Source organism: Pongo abelii, chromosome 5 (genome assembly GCF_028885655.2).
Source record: "Pongo abelii isolate AG06213 chromosome 5, NHGRI_mPonAbe1-v2.0_pri, whole genome shotgun sequence".
NCBI classification, from domain to species: domain Eukaryota; kingdom Metazoa; phylum Chordata; class Mammalia; order Primates; family Hominidae; genus Pongo; species Pongo abelii.
In genome coordinates this window covers 46159722-46179004 of record NC_071990.2, presented here as the reverse complement: position 1 = coordinate 46179004, position 19283 = coordinate 46159722, and the positions used below count along the sequence as shown (strand labels likewise).

Sequence of the window (19283 nt, the reverse complement as noted above, 5' to 3'; positions counted from 1 at the left end):
GCTCTACGAAAGAGAGAGAGAAGGGGGCTGAATCATTGCAAATGTATCTCCAAATAAAATAAAATAAAACAATTGAAAACACATGTCCTTTTTTGGAGCTTGGTAGTTTCTGCATGTTATTACTGCACACAAGTAATAAGCATGTGAAGGACACTTCAGAAGAGGACCGTGGGTATTCTTCCTTTGGAGAAATGGTTTAGTGCTAACATACCTGGCATCTCCTTGCTCCCAGAATTAGCTCTGTGTAGCTAGGATTATAATCACAGGACTGGCAGTAGATGGTTACTTTAGTGGGTAAGGGAAATGTTGAGAACCCTACCAGATAGAGAGGCAAGTTCAGAGGGAACTTTGATTGGGCCATCTCACTGGCACATCATTATTGGTGACCCCAAGAAGAGGACACATCCTGAGACCCCTGAATGGCATTCTGGTTCTTTGCCTAGCAGACTGTGTCACCCTAGGCAGATCTCAGCACCTCACTGGCCTCTGGTTTCTTCTATGGATGACCTAGGGCTGAGAATGCCCACCCTCCCTATAGTATGAGGATATAGACCCCCAAAACATTTTGTAGATGCAGCTGGAAAGGGAAGTATTGCTTATCACGATAGAGACAGTCTCACCCGTAAAGGAGCTCCAAGTCTACTGATTCACAGAACACTGCATCCTCCATTCCAGGTACCCCAAACTGGCTGCAAAACACCGGGAATCCAACACAGCGGGCATCGACATCTTTTCCAAGTTCTCTGCCTACATCAAAAATACCAAGCAGCAGAACAATGCTGGTGAGTGACTCCCTTCCACCAAGAACCCTTGGCAGTGTCTATTTGCTGCCCAAGGCATCTTCAATTTGCCCATGGGCATGTCAAATACTTGGGCCACAGAAGCATCTGGAACCAATACTGCTTATTATTTGCCCCCACCCCCCTGCCACCACCATCTGGTCCCCCTTGACATGGGGGAGGAGGTGGTGGATGCTGCTGCCTGGCTGGTGCAGGAGGAAAGGCTTGGGGCTTTACTGCCAAGCTGGAGAGAGGGATGCAGTTTGTCCTCTGAGCCCACCTTATTGCACAGCATAGTGCACTGCATGGAACGGTCCTCACTGCCCATTTGTCCCAAGTTCACAACCCTGCCTGTGATCACATTAGAGCCACATATTCCCGCTTCCTTCTGGTCCCTGCAAGATTTCTCCAGGGATATTTCCAGAGGCCAAGGGAGAGGCAGCACAGTCACTACTGTGGCAAATGTGGAAGGCAGACCTGGGCTGTGTTCACCCCTTCTGCAGGATAGTGGGCCCTGGAAAGCCACTCCTCAAAGCCTGGCCCATCCTACATCAGGCCCTTCATTTCTGACATTGGCTACAGAATTCAGGGCTTGGTTCTCTTGTGGGGCCTTCTGAAAGGGAGCTGAGTCCCCCCCAGTTACACTCACAGCACTTTCAGTCCTTCATTTGGCATTGCCCTTTAAGAATTACCTAAAGCCATTTGAGTGGAACCGTCCAAGTAAGCAGGCGTAACACTTGAAGAATGGTGTTAGGCCCATGAGGAACAGGCTGGCCACTGCAGTGCCAACCTGGGGGGCTTGGATTTTTATCCTATGGGCAATGGCAGCCATTCCCTTGCCCTCAGAATGGGACGACAAGACAGCCTCACAGGCTGGATGACTGGAGTCCAGCACAAAGCCAAGCAACGCAAGTGCTTCATGAATCTTTGTGAATGAGCGAGTGACTGATGCACAATGGACCAAAACAAGGGAATAGATGCTAGATGCCCCAGAAGCTCCAAGGAGAATAGCATCTCTTTGGATCAAGGCGACCAGCATATGCAGCTATGCATGGTAAAAGAGATGAAATCTTGGCAGGAACAGAGTTGGTGTAGTCGGAAGTAAATAATTCAGGAAGCTACTCAGGACCCAGATTGTGACAAGTGCAAAACTCAATTCTGGAGGTCCAAAGAAGAAACAAACACTTCCTCAGTCTTCAATGCCTGGCAGATGCAGAAGGACAGGCTTCAAGTCAGTTTGATCCAAGAGGGTCTGGAGAGCTGATTAACTGCAGGTAAAAGAACAAAATAATTTCTGTCAAAGGTATTCAGAACCAGAAGCATTTACCATGGGGGTAAATGCATGAGACTCCTTTTCTGGGAATTTCAACTGGGTCATAAAGATTAAGAAGGAAGCAGTTAGCTGAGATCATTGAGCGGAAGATGTGGGGAAGTTGAGAAAAAGTCAGGGACAGAGACCGGAAAAAGTGACTGAAGCCCACATTGCCAGCCTGGAGGGCTTGGGTTTTTATCTTGTGGGCAATGGCATCCATTAGAGGTGTGTGTCAAGAAACTAGAAAGAGAGTGGCTTCTGGGAAATAAGAAGCATGTGGAAAGTACTTTCAATCTACTTGGTGCTCTTGCTTCATTGCTGCTTGAACCCTATAGTGTGTGGAGTAGTGTTCCCCCAGAATTCATGTCTAGCCTGGGCAACATAGTAAGACCCTGTCTTTACAAAAAAAACAAAAAAAACAACAACAACAAAAAAAAAAACCGTTGTTTTTAATTAGCTGAGCAAGGTGATGTATGCCTGTAGTCCCAGCTACTCAGGAAGCCAAGACAAGAGGATTGCTTGAACCTGGCAGGTCGAGGCTGCAGTGAGATATGATCATGCCACTGTACTCCAACCTGGGTGAAAGAGCAAGGTCCTGTCTCTAAAAAAGTTTTTTTTAAATGTATGTCCACCTGGGATCTCAGAATGTGACCTCATTTGGAAATAGGGTCTTTGCAGCTGTAATTAGTTAAGGATTTGGTGATGAGATCATCTTGGATTTAGTGTAGTCCCTAAATCCAATGACTGTTGTTCTTATAAGAATAGGAGAGGGGCCAGGTGTGGTGGCTCTCGACTACATCCCAGCACTGTAGGAGGCCAAGGTGGGCGGATCACCTGAGGTCAGGAGTTTGAGACCCCCGTCTCCCCTAAAAATACAAAAATTAGCTAGATGTGATGGCACATGACTGTAGTCCCAGCTTCTTGGGAGGCTGAGGCAGGAGAATGACTTGAACCCAGGAGGTGAAGGTTGCAATGAACCGAGATCACGCTGCTGCCCTCCAGCCTGGGCAACAGAGCGAGACTCCATCCCAAAAAAAAAGAAGAGAGGAGAGGACACAGACATGCAGAGGAGAAGGCCATGTGAAGACAGTCAGAGACCGGGGTGATGCTGTCACAAGCCAGGGAACTCTTAGCTTTCCGGAAGCTGGAAGAGGCAAGGAAGGACACCTACTAATACCTTGATATTGGAACTGTAAGGGGAAAAGTCTCTGTTGTGTTAAGCCACCCAGCTTGTGGTACTTTGTCGTAACAGTCCTAGGAAATGAGTATGGCCCCTCAGAGCCATCGTGGGAAAGAAGAGTCATTGCTGCTTTCCCAGCTGAGGACACAGAACCAAACGAGAGAACCCATGACTTGTCTACCCCCAAGGCAGAGCTGGCTCTCGAACCCTCGTTTTCAGACTCCACACCCAGTATCCTTTCCTCTTGGCCACAAATATCTTCTTTCATACTTGTCAAAGTGCCCTCAGAAAGATTATCTCATTTGAGCCTTCCAGATTTTTAAAATTATAAATGGTATTTACATATTATCCATATTTACAGTTCTCCTATTCCCAAGGCCAAAGCCAGTTTCCACCAAATGCTGCATATCCATTTCTTATAAACTCAGTACTCTCCAATTTTCATTGTTTCCCCTTCTTCTGTTTCACCCTGTTTTCTTCTGTAATGAGACTTGCCCTTGTGACTCCTGCTTCCCCTAACTCATTTGCACATTTCAAAGCTCCAGCATTGCTGCTTTCCCAAAGAGCCTGTCCCCAGATGTGCTATTCCACCTTCTGTTTAACAAGACACCGCACATTCCTTCCCTGGAACTATAACTTTCCCACGCCCCTCCCTTCCTCTTTACTTGTCCTTCCTGCCACCCAATACCCCTGAGTTGTGGTCAACTGGGTCCAAAGTTCTTAGGCTTAGCAAGCCAGAGGTCAAGGCTCCTGTAGGGCTTGCCCTCCTGTAGAGAGCAGCATGGCTCCTGTGTTATGGTCCCAGAGCCCCACAGCCCCTGACCCGGGAGATGGTCCATCCCCTTTCTGCTCTGTGTGAGCTCCGTGGCTGTGGCCTCTCCCCAAGAGCATCAGCATTCAGGCCCAGGCCTCCTTCCACATGCCGCCCTACATTACTTTGCCATTTTTTTCCCTCTGGATCTTCAGCTCTGCACCTAGTTCTCCAACTTTCTTTCTTTAGAGGGTTTCTTTTGTGTTTTCATTTACTTTCTCTTGAACAGAGACCTCTCTCCCCTCCACCTGGTCACTAATGCCCCAGCCCCCATACGCACACTGGTCCAGGTCATGATCCTTCTCTGCCCTCTCAAAATGAAAGCATGAGAAAAGCCAACACTGTTACATGGTTCTCCATGGTGGGTCATCTCTCCACTCCTGTGATGGCTACAGGAACCACCAAGTAAAATTTCCCTGTTGTTCCTCAAAGCCTTGTAAGTCCCCGGCTACCACAACTGAGACCCCATCCATGGGAGCCATCCCAGCAGTACTGGAGTAATGGAGAGAATCATCCATTAGTTTGTACATTCAGTCATTCATTGATTCATTCAACAAACCACCAATTATATAAAGTGTCTACAAGTCTGGGCTAATATTTAAAGGACACTGCTTATGTGCCAAGTACTGTGCTAGGTTCTGGAGTTGCCAAGGCAACGAGACAAAGTCATTGCCCTCCATGAACTAACAACCTACAGGGGGCTGTAAAACATGTAAACATGCAATTCCTGGCCTGGGTTTGAATCCCAGCACTTCTACCTGCACAACTTTACCCAAGAGACTTACTCTCTCTGAGCCTCTGGCTCTGCATCTGTAAAATGGACTCTACATTCAGTTTCTTTATCTGCCAATTAAGGCAATTAATAATATTACCAAGGTTTGTAATGCATGTTCATCTATTTTATAACTGAGTGCATGTAAAACCCTTAGCGCAGTGCCTGGCCTCATAACTGTTAAATTTGATTATTCTGATTATTGCTATTAGCACAAAAATGGGACCAAGATGAATAATGACATCAGAAACTGCTGCTTCAGCTCTTGCTTCCCCCTCAGTTAGCTCTTCCAAATCTCCCACCCATTCAGTCTATTTTCTACTTTTTAAGCTTTGTTGGTTCATGGTCCTCCTCTCCAAAGTGTCATCAAGGAGCGTCAGTGGCCTGGCCCGACTCTCATACCTCAGCAGCCTTGCATTTTTGTTTGTTCCCCGAGGGATGATTCTGTGCTCCGTGTACTATCACTGTACTCGTCCCTCCTCTATAATTTCTAGATCCGGGTCCCCTTGGTCTGTAGTAACCAGATACAGCCTCCATGCCCCCTCCTCTCACTCTTTCCAACCTGCTCTTCACTTCACTTAAATGTAGACTGGATTTTCTCATGACTAGGTGGCAAGATCTCACATTAAGTCAGGTGCTACTTGGGGAAGTTGCTTCGTTTTCTTGTGCCTTAAGATCTCTCACCCACATCCCTGGTTTGGGGGAGAAGGATAATGACAGTGTTTCTAAACATGATGTGTTTCCCATGCAGAGAGGCAGGCGACTATGTGTGGCTCAACTTGCAGATTCTAAAGCCGATTGATTTAGAGTTCAGACACCAGCTTTGCCTCTTGTCCTTGTAACATGGCGCAGGTTACTTCAACTCTGTAATGCCTCAGTTTCCTCATCTATGAAATGGGGGTAATAACTGTGCATACCTCATAAGTGTGCTTGGAATAATGCCCACTACCATGTTCAAAGTCAGCTGTTGGGGCCGGGCATGGTGGCTGACCCCTGTAATCCCAGCACTTTGGGAAGCCAAGGCAGGCGGATCACCTGAGGTCGGGAGTTTGAGACCAGCCTGACCAACGTGGCGAAACCCCATCTCTACTAAAAATACAAAAATTAGCAGGGTATGGTGACAAGCACCTGTAATCCCAGCTACTCAGGAGGCCGAGGCAGGAGAATCACTTGAACCCGGGAGGCAGAGGTTGCAGTGAGCCGAGATCACCCCATTGCACTCCAGCCTGGGCAACAAGAGTGAAACTCCATCTCAAAAAAAAAAAAAAAAAAAGAAGTCAGCCATTGTTCTGAGCAGTTATCTCGGGTAGACAGTTGTACCTCAGCAGACAGTCCTGGTATAAAAATGCAGTTTGAGGGGTTATACATCTTTAGATGATTAAGACAACGCCCAAGGATCAATCACATGTATGGGATGACAAGGAGGAAGAGAAAGAAAGACTAGCCGGGGAGGATGGAGGAAATGGGGGGTAGTGGGGAGGGCATGAAGATGGGAAAGCAAGCTTTGTTGTTGTCGTTGTTATTTTAAAAGAGTGATCTGTGTTATAAAAGGCTGCAGAGAAGGTCCTGGGAGACTTTTGCCTGCTGTGTGCAGCTCCCTGAAAGTGTCCTTGGGTATCCTTTTCTGTCTGCTTTTCTCATGTGGAATCCACCCATTACTCAGATTCTACACAACCAGAGAGAGCTCAGTCTGACGGAGGAAGCACAAACCCTGCTCCCTTAGAAAGGGGAGGACCAGTGGGTGATGATAGGGAATTGGATAAAGAACCCACATGGGAGGAGTGCTCGTGGTCCTGCGAAAGGGCATCTTTGAGATGGGAGAAAGCAGCACTGCATTTAGATTTGGCTGGAGGGGTTCCTACTCTGAGCCCCACATTCACTTTTTCAATCTCGCAGGGAAAAGTTATGCCCTGGGTTTAGACCTGGAGGTTCATAGAGTGCTGAAGTAGAAGGCTTGAGGGAGGGCACAGTGTCATCCATGCCCCTTTGGCACATCTTGCACCATCCCTGTAGTTAACAAGCAGTTAGCTCTGTCCTCCCCCTTAATCATGCTCTCTACCCAGCCTGCCTGGCACATGGCGGAGTTCAGCAAGGGCCTGGGCCTCCACCTTCTGCAAGCCAGTGCCTCCACCTCTAGCAAATGTCGCTGTGAAACACCCCTCCCCGCCTGCCACTGGAACACCCCTTTGGCTCCTTGGGTTTGTCTTTTCCCTAAAGAGGTTTCTTTGACACCTACTTTAACATGTTCCCCACTCGCCGTCACTCCTAGGAGGATGTGGACTTCTCTCTCTGAATATCTGTCTTACATTTTGCATTTCTTACCCTCAATCTGCCATTTGAACACACTCTAAAAATCCCTGCAAATCTCTTGGCTTTCAAGAAATTCATTTTAGTTACTTATCATAATCTAGGCAGAAAGTGCTATATTTCACTTTATTTTCCACAATCTCTCTTTCCTTATGCTTCAATCCTAGCAATACACATGATTCATTTCATGTTCTGTCCACATCGCATATGGCAGGTAATTAACAAATGGATCTAATGTGTATCTTGAATGCTCTATTCTGATTAACTAATTTGAAAAGTCTCCTCCCCCTTTTTAAAATTTCTTCCAGTTCTATCAAGTTTCCCTCAGATACAGTTAATGCCCTACCAAGAATTACCATCCTTGTTTTTGGTGCCAGTGTCGTATTCTCATGTGCTTTTGCCCCTTTCCTTTTTAGCTGGAGAGGAAGTAGGCATGCCTATGCCTGTAGCCTAATACAAAAATTCAGTATTTCTCCTGCTCCATTCACGCTGACCACCTTCCATCCATCCTCCTTTTGCACAGCCCACTTCCACAGGAGTCCCTTTCCCCTAGTTAGAGGTCTGAAAAGCCCCAGGCGCAATAGTATCTCATCTGTATCACATGCAGTCTTGGGGCTTAAGCTCTCTCAGGCCTCTGAGGCAACCTGCACTAAATGGTGTTTTGCCCAATCTGGATGATTTTAGTCTTTCAAGGCTTCCTTTGAATTCCCTCTTCTCTTCCCCCTTCAAGTCCACTTTTTTCTCTTATTTCCACCTCCGTATTCCTCTGTCTTGGAGGGCCTTCTTTCTCTTTTAAAATTTATACTCCACTTGTTCCAGAAAGGCTTTATAGCTACTCATAGGGATGCATAAAGCACGGCAAACCAACAAAGGCCAAGAGGAGGTGAGAAAGAAAAACAAGGAGACTACCATCAAATGGAGCCCCGGGTGAGCTAAAACAGTCGGGGCAGCTCCGGGGCCTTCGTGCACCACACAGAAGGTAGATCACAAAGTTGGCTCTAAACTTGTGAGCAGACAAAGCAAAACAGGGCCCCTGGTCAGCTGCAGCTCGGTCCTCCTAGAAGATAAAAACAAACCAGCCTCCCAGAAGAATAACAAATATTCCTGCTGTGAGCCGCAGGCATGGAGGAGCTGTGGTTTCCATTTTCTTTGGCTCTCCCCTCCTGGGACTTCTCTTTCAAGCTGCTGTAGACTCCAGGCCCTGCTGACTTCCTGCTGCTCTGACTCCTCTCCATCTTCCCCCACCTGTGAGCTGTGCTCCTCCCCATCTCACAATCCCTGTGTTCTCTCTTCACCTGAAACTCACTTTCTTCCTTTCTCTCCATCTTCTCTGGAAGACTCAAGAGACCTCCCTGCAGCCTCAGGTGTGTGTCACCAACCTCCCTGCCCCTCTCTGTCCACCCAGGACATGGGACACAAAACAGCCTGTCTGGGCTTATCTATTTTCATCAAGATGAATGGGCTCCCGCACTAAGTGTGCAAAGATGTACCCCTTTCACTCGCAAGGTTGCACCTAGTTCTCTTTTTATGGAAGACTCTGAAATGTCCTAACATACTCTTCCTAAAATACTTGTCCTAATAAGGTGCTTCTAACTTCCTAAAGAAAGCCCTAAAAACTTTCCTTGGTATCTGTGACGTGCTGGGCACATGCTCAGATTGCATTGCCCTTCATTAGTTGTAACTGTAGGGGCCATGTTTTCCAAACTGAAAATCAGATGCCTAACAAATTGCCTTCACTGAAAATAATCAAATTATAAGAAATTGGTACTGTCCCAAGAAATCCAGGACACATGTCCCCAAATGAAAAGCACCTGGTTAGGGCTAAGCCCTCTGCTTCTCCTTTCCCTCCAATCCAAGCTCAAACGTGGTTACCAGAGGGCGAGGGAGTGTACCCTAGTTCCCACCACCTCCTGGTTCCCAATTTGTTGCTGGAACAAAAAAGTAGCCATTAGCCACACAGGTCCCTGAGCAGTCTTGGTTCTGTTTCCAAATAAAGGCCAAGGTTTCCACCTCCCTAAGGCTCACATCAGAGGCTCCTCTTTCTGGAACCTGGAAATGGACAGTGTGCTCCCTGGGCTTATTCTGGAAAAATTGATTGTCCCTGCTACATGGAATGGAAGAAGACTCTCAGGTTATTCTAGGAACCTCAGTGAGCTTATCTCAGAATTTGGATGATCATTCCCACTGAATGGGAATGTGATTGAAGGAGTACATTGTGGCTCTTATTAACACAATATCAATGACTGTCATCCTGCCTCTCTCATTTCTCTTCCTCATCTCCTAGAGCCCTCATAAAAGGCAGCAGGGGCAAGCCAGCCACAGGTGCATTCCTCGCTCTTTCCTTGTCTTCTTGTTCCATTCAGGCCCGAATCTTCAAATTGCTCCAGTCTTCTCCTTCTAAGAGGTGCCACCTGCAGTGGGTCATGTTCCTGGCTGATGCTGCTAGAAAAAGAACTCATCTGTATCACTGGCAGTCTTTCTTTTCCTTCCAGGTTCTCATGGTTTGTGTCCCCAACAACCCATCCCTGTCCTGCCATCTTGCAGACTGCCTGGTGTGACCACACCGACAGACTGATTCCTGCAGCCTGCTCTGGTCCTCCCTACCCCGGGGGTCACAGTGCCTCCTTCCCTTCGCTCCCTTTTAATAAGATCTTAAGACTCTTAAAGTAAACATATTAAGCAAGATCATCTTCATTTGATGTATAGAAAATTTAGGCTTACACACTTCAGCTCAACATTAGAAAGTATACAATTAGGCCGGGCATGGTGGCTCACGCCTGTAATCCCAGCACTTTGGGAAGCCGAGGCAGGCAGATCACGAGGTCAGGAGTTTGAGACCGTCCTGGCCAACATGGTGAAACCCGTCTCTACTAAAAATACAAAAATTAGCTGGTCATGGTGGCGCGTGCCTATAATCCCATCTACTTGAGAGGTTGAGGCAGGAGAATTGCTTGAACCAGGGAGTTGGAGGTTGCAGTGAACCGAGATGGTGGCACTGCACTCCAGCCTGGCGACAGAATGAGACTCCGTCTAAAAAGAAAAAAGAAAATAAACCCTAAAATTAAATCTGTAGAATGGACTGCCAGCAAAAGAAATGAGTATTCCATCAACAGAAAGGACCAAAAAGAGGCTGGATCTTTGGGGGTAGGAACTGCCTAATCTAAGGTGTCATTGATTGTATGACACTATTATTTTAAATACTGGCTGGGCACAGTGGCACAAGCCTATAATCCCAGCACTTTGGGAGGCTAAGGTGGGCAGATCACTTGAGGTCAGGAGTTTGAGATCAGCCTGGCCAAATGGCAAAACCCAGTCTCTACTGAAACTAGAAAAAAATTAGCCGAGCATGGTGGTGCACACCTGTAATTCCAGCTAGTTGGGAGGCTGAGGGAGGAGAACCACTTAAACCTGGGAGGCAGAGGTCGCAGTGAGCCAAGATCATGACACCGTACTCTAGCCTGGGTGACAGAGCAAGATTCCATCTCAAAAACAAACAAACAAACAAACTTCTAAGAAACAACAACAAAAAAATGCTATCACTTAAACAAAGTGTTTTCACTTAACCTCTCATATTTTGATTGTAAGACATTGCCTGATTTCACAGATGTTAAAGAGTGAAAAAAATGTGCACCTTAGACTTGATGAGATATAATAGTGGACTTTCACAGTCCTTTCCAGATCTAACCTTTTATTACTTCCTTGAGGCTATTCAGTGACATGTTAGACCCTCCTTTTGCTTGACCTTGAGCTACCCTGTTGGAAAGAAAGTGAATCAAGTTCAACATTGCTTCTAAATTGCTCTGGGATAGCTGTACTAGCTCCATTTCCAGTAAATAGCAACTCTGCTCTCTGTCCCTCTTGCCTGGAAACAGGTAGCTCTTCCTCTTAAGTCAGGGCTTGGCAAACTTTCTCTGTATCGGGTCAGATAGTAAATAGTTTAGGCTTTGCAAGCTACATAGCCTCTACCAGACTCTGCTCAATTCTGCTGCAGGAATCATAAGGCAGCCACAGATAATATGTAAACAAATAAATAGGGCTATGTTCCAATAAAACATCATTCGTGGACACTGAAATTTGAATTTCACATCATTCTCACTTCATGAAATATTATTCTTCTTTTGACTTTTTTCCAACCATGCAAAAATATAAAACACAAAACAATTCTTAGCTTGAGGGCAGCATGAAAGTAGGCAGTGAACTGGATTTAGTCCTTGGACTGTAATTTGCTGACCTCAATCTTAGGCAGTCCGTGGCTACAATAGCAAGTTCTGTTAATTTCAGTATGCCTCAGCCTCCTCAACGGTAATATGGAGATTGTAATAGCACCCTCTCTTGAAGATTTGTCATGTTAATTAGATGAATTAATGCATATGAATCACTTAGGACAGTTCTTGGCACACAGTAGGCACTAGTATGTGATAGCTATTGCTGCTGCTGTTGCTGCTGCTGCTATTAATTTCACAATGCTCCCCCCATCTCCATACCTAGTGTCCACCCTTTGGACTGGGCAGCCCAGCTTTCCCTGTAATGAGGAGGCATGTGCTGCCCTCTTCTGGCAGGCAGAGGTATCGTCGCCAGAGCCAGCTGATGTGATTTATTCAAGGCCTGTGGATTCACAAGGGTCTTCCTATACAAAGATTCAGTTTTATCTAAGCCAAAGCTTAGACGGTTCAAACAAGGCTAGGTCTTCTTCAAGGCTCAAAGCTACCTTCCATTATCTGTCCCCCGCACCAAGGGAAGGGCATGTCCACCAGTCCTGACAGATCTACCATAGGAGGTCCCTGGCTGCCCCTCCCAATGACAACTACCCCCAAATGCTTCTTTCTCCCTTTCCTCTTCTCCTTCTACAACCTTGAGTCTTTACATTTATGAACTTCCTTGACCTAAAATAAAAAAGTGCTTGAAAGGATTCAGAGCGGCCTGGGAGGGCTGTTAGCCTAGAACTAACAAGCCCCTTATTATCAAAGGCCCTGTGCTTTCCCCCAAGCGTCATGAAAGCCACTGCTGCTGGGGGGTAGGTGGGGAGGAGGGTGGGGGACCGTGAGGTGGGGCATTTTTTCCAGATTCCCAGGATGTGGTGAGCCACGTTTAAAAGAGAGTGTGTATATTTATTATTCCAAGCCACTTCAATCATAAGGCGCTTCATGCCTTCTCCCCTTCCTCCCTCCCAGCCCCCAGCCCCCAGCCCCTGTGTCACAGCGGCCCTGTCTGGAGGGCCTGGCCATCCAGAGGATGGGTGCAGCACCCCCCTTCTCATTCTGCCTTGTGCTCTGCCACGGGCCTGATGAGAAAGCTAAGGCCAAGTGTAAAAAGCAGCAGGAATGTGAAACCTTATTACCCTGTAGCATGCTCAGAAACAGTCACTTAGGTGGCTGTGGGGCTCCATGTCTACTCTGTTGGAAGCAGTTCTTTTGGAGGACAGTTGGGTCCCAGGAAGACCGCCGCAGAGGCCTGGGAGTCCCACGGTGGGCTGTTATCAGGCCATCTTGATGAAGGCTCCTGGGTGGTCAGGCCGACCTCCACAGCAATGCGGATAACATGTGACCGTCTCACCACTTCCTCATAAAGCAGCCATTGCTGTCTCCTTTCAGAAACGCCTCTGGTCACAAAGGGACCCTTCAGGCTGCCTTCCTTGGCAACCCCTGTGTGCAAATAGCCAACTAGGGGTATTTTGTTTGTTGGTTTGTTGGGTTAAAGTTTTGCTTTGACTAGCATTCTTGCAAGGAAAAACAAATAACCTAGGCTTGGTGGGACCCACCTCGGAGGTCTGGTGGGCTCTGCACTTGCATGTCCTCATCTCCTCCCTCACGGAGGGTCCTTGAGGCTGAGAGCAGGAGGGAGAGGAGCAAATGCTTCCTCTGGCCACTCCCATGAGCTGCCCCAGGGATTCCTCCAGAGGGTCTTTGATTTGGTTCATTATTGAGGTGGATGCTTGCAATTTATAATTTAACAAATCTTGCTCCTGAAATGAATCCTTGGGCAGTTGTAAGGAAGGCGGTTGGTGGCAGTGTGGCCTGTTGAATGGGGCAGGCATGGGGAGAAGGGGGTGGGGAGAGCTGGGCCCTGTGTGGGTGGGCGCATTCATTAGTGGAATTTTGCTGTGTGGGCTCCCGGACTGGAGTAGAGCGGAGACCACCAACACCATTCCATGTGGTGGAATTTCCCGCTGTCTGACCAGAATGAGTTCTCCTGGCCTGGCCTGGACACAGATCAAGACCTGGGGAATAAAGGAACGTTAAATAACTGATTTGCACATGAGTTAAATGCTCTTTCACCTCTTCCTACCGTTACCTCATCCTATGCAACCAACACCTCTTGTCTTTGTGCAGTCTACACATAGGAAACAAATACATTTCTCAATCTCTCTCTCTCTCTCTCTCTCCACACACACACACATGCACTTACGCACTTTGTGTGTGTTCTGATGTTCCTATGTACTGGCAAAGGCTATCACATACCTCCTTAGACAGGCTCATTTCAATTAATCTAAAAGAAAGTGCTTACATGCAAAATTATATTCATGATGGGACACAATATAAGTCTCATAACTTTACCACTAAGCACAGGATATGCAGACCACAGAAGTACAGTAGTGTGTCCATGGGTGTGTGTGTCTACATTTCATTGTGTGTGTGTAGGTTGAAAGTATCACAGTTGGTTTATACAATTACTACATTCATAACCCCTTGTCTGTGGTTAGGACATAGCTTTGAGGAAACTTTTTCCAAGTTTCTGCTGACCTTTAGGGGAGAATAGCTCTGGGTAAGTTAACCTGTAGAATAGATTCCCTCATTTTTGGTAGAGCTGGGGCTGAAAATGACAAGATGTGAAATCCAGGTGGTGCGCTGAACCTTCTAGCAAAAGCTTCAGCATTTCTCAGCTTTTAAACATATTTTGCTACCAACTAGTGTTGCAAAGGCATAAGAATTAAAACCAGGGATTAAATCTAGTCTGGTATTCTGACTTTATCAGCAGTTTAGAGGGATAATTTGTTGGAAAAAAGTTGCTACATGGAACTTTGCCTTGAAAACCCCAGGCTTTCTTTCAAATCCTGCTCCAGAGCCGTCTTGCAGGAAGGCACTCCATCCCACCTCAAGCTTGTTTCCAGGCTGAGCCGGAGTAGCCTCATGAGTTAAGACAGGCACAGACTTAAGGCTTAAGCATAAAGCGCACTTCTTTTCATTCCTCGTTAGCCAGACCATTTTCTACCTTGCGCATACATTTGAATCCCCTAGGGGTTTTAGGGGAAGAATAACCCCCATAGGTTCTTAGTTGGAAGGGACCCCTGTAACAAAAGACAGATTAACAAGACAAAAACAAGCAGAAGTTTATTAACATGTATATTTCCTATAATGAGGAGTTCTCAAAGAGATGGCTTTGAATTCTAGTTTCACAGCATCCTCATCAAAGGACAGTAAACTTTTAGAGATGTGACAAGGGAAAGAACACTTTGAGTCTCTAGGGGCAGCAACTTGGGGGGATAGCAAATGAATGGCAGATAAAGGCCAGTTAGCAAAGCTTCTTCAATGTAGATTCCTGCAGGGCCATCTCCAGGAGCATGAGTCTTAAGTTGTTTTCAGTGGTTCTCCCTGGTAGAAGGGGGGAGGCAAGATATGTTTTGTCTTTGTAAATCTATGTCCTGCTTTTAGACAAATAGAGGGAGGGCAGAGAGCTTTACTGCCTCTGTTTCTTCTGAATTGTCTTCATCTCAACAATCCTTCCTATTTTGGGGGTGACATATCCTGGTTTCCCACAGGATCTTGTTACGAAGCAGATATTGAGGTAGTGGATCTGGGGCGAGGCCTGAGAGCTCCCAGGCGATCCTGACACTGCTGGTCCAGGGCTGTGCTGTGAGAAACAGGGTTCTGAGCAGCTGTCTCCGTGAGGAAGCATGCTGGGTATGCCTCCTTCATCGTTGTCACCCCAGACCCCAGCTCAGCGTCTGACCCAGGGCAGATGGTCCATCAATATTTGTTAAATGAGTGAAAAAAGTATCCCAAACACTTCAACACGCCTCTACCTTGTCTGTGCCTTTGCTTGGGAGATGATGACGGGGCCTCATCAGAGCCACGGGCACGTCCTCCAGCCACTTCCTGTCCCGGCTGTGGAACCTCACCTTTTAAATCTGTCCCCATGTTGCAGACTCCCCTATGCTCTGACTGTATTTATTTAAAACTTCCCAGTCCCCATTTAAATGCTATGATGGTCTGTGACTAGCATTGTCTTTGACGTGAGAATATACAATGCTTTTGTAGCCTCTGTTATATGATATCAAGCTTCATAGTGAATAATCTCACTTAGAGCCAATCAATAAAAGAGTGCAAGAACCTGAGCAGCTCTCCTCACTAGGATGGCCAGTGTGCTGGTGGGCTTTGCTGAAGTGGAATTTTTCTTTTCACCATTATTTTTATAACCACATTCAAGGGAAATTCTATTTGGTGTTAAAGGTGATACTTCACCAAGAGTCAAAAGAGAAAACACAGAAGGCTAAATTCTAGAGTTTTTTCAGCTAGAAGCCAGAGGTCAAATTATTTTTCTAAGACCCCTGGCAGACAAAGCATTTAATGATCTGGATCAAGGCAAATAAAATATGTTTCTCTGGCCGGGCATAGTGGCTCATGCCTATAATCCCAGCACTTTGGGAGGCCGAGGGGGGTGGATCACAAGGTCAGGAGTTCAAGACCAGCCTGGCCAATATGGTGAAACCCCATCTCTACTAAAAATACAAAAAAAAAAAAAAATTAGCCGGGCATGGTGGTGGGCACCCGTAGTCCCAGCTACTCGGGAGGCTGAGGCAGGAGAATGGCATGAACCTGGGAGGCAGAGCTTGCAGTGAGCCAAGATCACACCACTGCACTCCAGCCTGGGTGACAGAGCGAGACTCCATTTCAAAAATATATATATATATGTGTGTGTGTGTGTGTATATATATGTATATATGTATGTGGATATATATATGTGTGTGTGTGTATATATATATATAGGTTTCTCTGTGCTAGTGTCTAGAACCTCTTCCTTTCCGGAACATTCTGGGGAGGGGAGGGTTGAGCCATGTGATTTCTCAGACCTCCTGCACTCAGCTCTTAACTCTGATGGTCTCATGCCCACTGATGTTTGCAATGATAGTTATCCATGTTCTGTTTCCATTGTGGGGACCCCAAAGATGAGTTTTACTCAACATTTTGCCCAGGTCTGAAACTGCCTCAGTTCTACCTGAGTCATTTGGCAGACAGGTTGGTGCTAACCTATGCTTCTCTCTTGGCTCTGATAACAAAGTGGCTGGGACTCTGTGGGAGGGTATCTCAGGCCAAACTAATCGAATCCCTTCATCCATCCTCAAAAGACCCAGGGCTACTATTATACAAAGAAAGGGAACTGTTGTTCCTCTACAGAGTTAAAGCTTGTTACATAAGTATATACATAGAGTCACATGATTTTAGGGTCCTTCATCTTTCCTCAAACCCCACTGAACAGCTTATTCTTTCAACAAATACTTATTTAGTACCATACGCTGTGCAAGTTGCTAGAATAAAAGTGGAATAATAAGGCTGAGCGCGATGGCTCATGCCTGTAATCCCAGCACTTTGGGAGGCCAAGGCAGGCAGATCACGAGGTCAGGAGTTCAAGACCAGCCTGGTCAATATGGTGAAACCCAGTCTCTACTAAAAATACAAAAATTAGCCAGGCGTGGTGGCACATGCCTGTAGTCCCAGCTGCTTGGGAGTCTGAGGCAGAAGAATTGCTTGAACCAGGGAGGCGGAGGTTGCAGTGAGCTGAGATCACACCACTGCATTCCAGCCTGGTTGACAGAGCAAGACTCTATCTCAAAAAAAAAAAAAAAAAAAAGCGGTATAATGACATAATGGCATATTGGCAATACCTATGTATATTGGCAAATGTTGTGTTTGGCTTTTTGTAATAGAAGCCTGACTACAGTGGCTAACGCAAATATGTATTTTATTAGCAAAACCTATGTAACATTTTACTATGAGCCATGCCCTGTTCTAAGCACTCTTGATCAATGTTTACTTCTTAAGAGGAATTTGCTTTTCTCACATAACAAGAAGTCCAGAGAGTAGAGAGTTCCAGGCAAATGTAGTTGCTGAAAGAAGTCGAGAATTGAGCTGCTGCTTAGAGCTCCTAATTCTCCATCTTTAGTGTGTGACTTTCATTCTTGTTTCACAGGATGGTTGCTCCACCTCCAAACATCACATCCACATTCCAGACAATGCCAGCCGCATCTATCTTATCTTTTCTAGAAGCCCATTGATTAATTTCTACCGATATCTCATTAGCCAGAATTTGGTTATTTGGCCTTCTGTAGCTGAAATTCTGGGAATCTAGGAAGATGAGTATTTTTGATAGGGCACATTGCTACCCTGAAAAAAAAATATATATATATATATTTTTTATATATATATATATATTTATATATATATTTTTATATATATATATTTTTATATATATATATGGGCTCTGTCTTCTACTAGTAACAAATAAAAGGAGACTGAATTCTTGTATATTCAATTTTTGTATATTCACTTTCAAGTTAAGGTGATTTTTTTTCTCTGTCTGGTGAAAATACCTGTTCTAGCCATTGCCAAAAAGGACATACTACTTTAAATTCTCCTTTGGTGCTGGAAAAATCTGAGTCATTTACCCCCTACTAGATTTCAAGAAACAGAAGTATAAAATTGCACATTTAATTTGCTACACACTTCAAACTTTAGGAGATGCAAGACTCAGGTAGTAAAAGCTGTGCAACTCAAACATCCAGTGGGTAGCTTCTCCCTACAAACTGTAATTTTTGTTGGGGCACATTAGGGTATCCAGGGAACTGCTCTGAGCAAGGGGGAGGGAGGTCCAGGTGTACTTGTAGCATATCTGGGGAATTCTGTGTAAGTATCAGTCACCCCCAACCTTTAAGGTTGGCCCATTTCACATCTGTTATGATGAAGGCTTTCGGCTGGGGGACTGTGGTTCTGGCTGTAGAGTCAGAATGAAAGGAACAGCTGAATATCCCTGTTCATGTCAGCATTTCAGGGCAGAGGATGAGTCAAGCACGATGTTTACTGAGCAGGGCCAGAGGCAAGAGCCACTTTTTTCTTGCAGCTCTAAGAATTTTTTGTTGCTTTTTTTGTATGCTTTGTTTCTCACACATCAGCATCATCATGCATTGCACATACACGTTGTACGTAACAACTGCTTACTGCATGCCGGGCACTGTACTAAGCCCTCTGCAGGTGATGACTCAATTATTGCTCCCAGCAATCCTCTAAGGTATGCCATGTTATGATCTCCACTTTGCAGAGAAGGAAACAAGCACAGGTTAAGCAACCCGCCCAAGCTAGTATGTGTCAGAGCTGGGACCCCAGCCCAGGCAGCTGGTCCCATGATCTGTGCTCTTGACTTGCATATATTAACATTTAATATAATCCACTATTTAATATGTATGTGGTGCTGAATTAAACAAGAGTGTGTCATTTAGGAAATGGTGATCAAATAAGTTCACGATCCGATGAATACTCAATGAATGACTACCATGTGTATTTCCTTAAATATACTCAACACTTCCCACCTTCCCCATCAGGGTCCTCACCCAGCAATCCATGTGGGGAAAGGGGCACAAAGCTGGCCCACAGTGGGCACCGAATAGATGCCTGTTTAACAAATGAAAGAATGGGCAACTGGAAGAGAATTTGTAGGATATTCACAGAATCACCAAATCCAGTAATTATTTCTGTCTAGCATTGCAGTGGCACAGAGGCAGTTTTTAAGTTTGTGAATGGCTCTTATGTAAAAGATGTGGCTGTTTGAGGATGAAATAAGACAAAATGTGGTGAATGTACTTCAGCCTAAGTGTTTTGGGGGAGGGAGAATTGAGAAAACTCTCTAGGTCTAAACGCTGGAACGGATGACTGATAAAGTTAGAATCTCTCTTAACCAGCTCATTCCAAGTGTGTGAGCATCAGCATCAAACCTAATCTACGGCCTGATACTTAAAAATAACCTGTTATAAAGTAACCATAAAAAAAACTCACAGATTTCAGCCTGATTCATTTGGCCACATAAACTACAATCAGCATTAATAGCTTCCGTCAGCATTTATGCCGTACTTTCTA

General features: G+C 45.7%; 1 protein-coding gene across 2 annotated transcripts in view; it reads left to right on the top strand.

Annotated features, from left to right (window-relative positions):
- The window catches only part of CLIC5 (chloride intracellular channel 5), a 185516-nt gene that overhangs the window by 141299 nt on the left and 24934 nt on the right, over positions 1-19283 (top strand). For both annotated transcript variants that reach the window (XM_024248362.3, XM_002816951.4), the window contains exon 4: positions 676-782. In XM_024248362.3, the coding sequence (XP_024104130.1) occupies positions 676-782 (107 nt within the window). The remainder of the gene's footprint in view (positions 1-675; positions 783-19283) is intronic.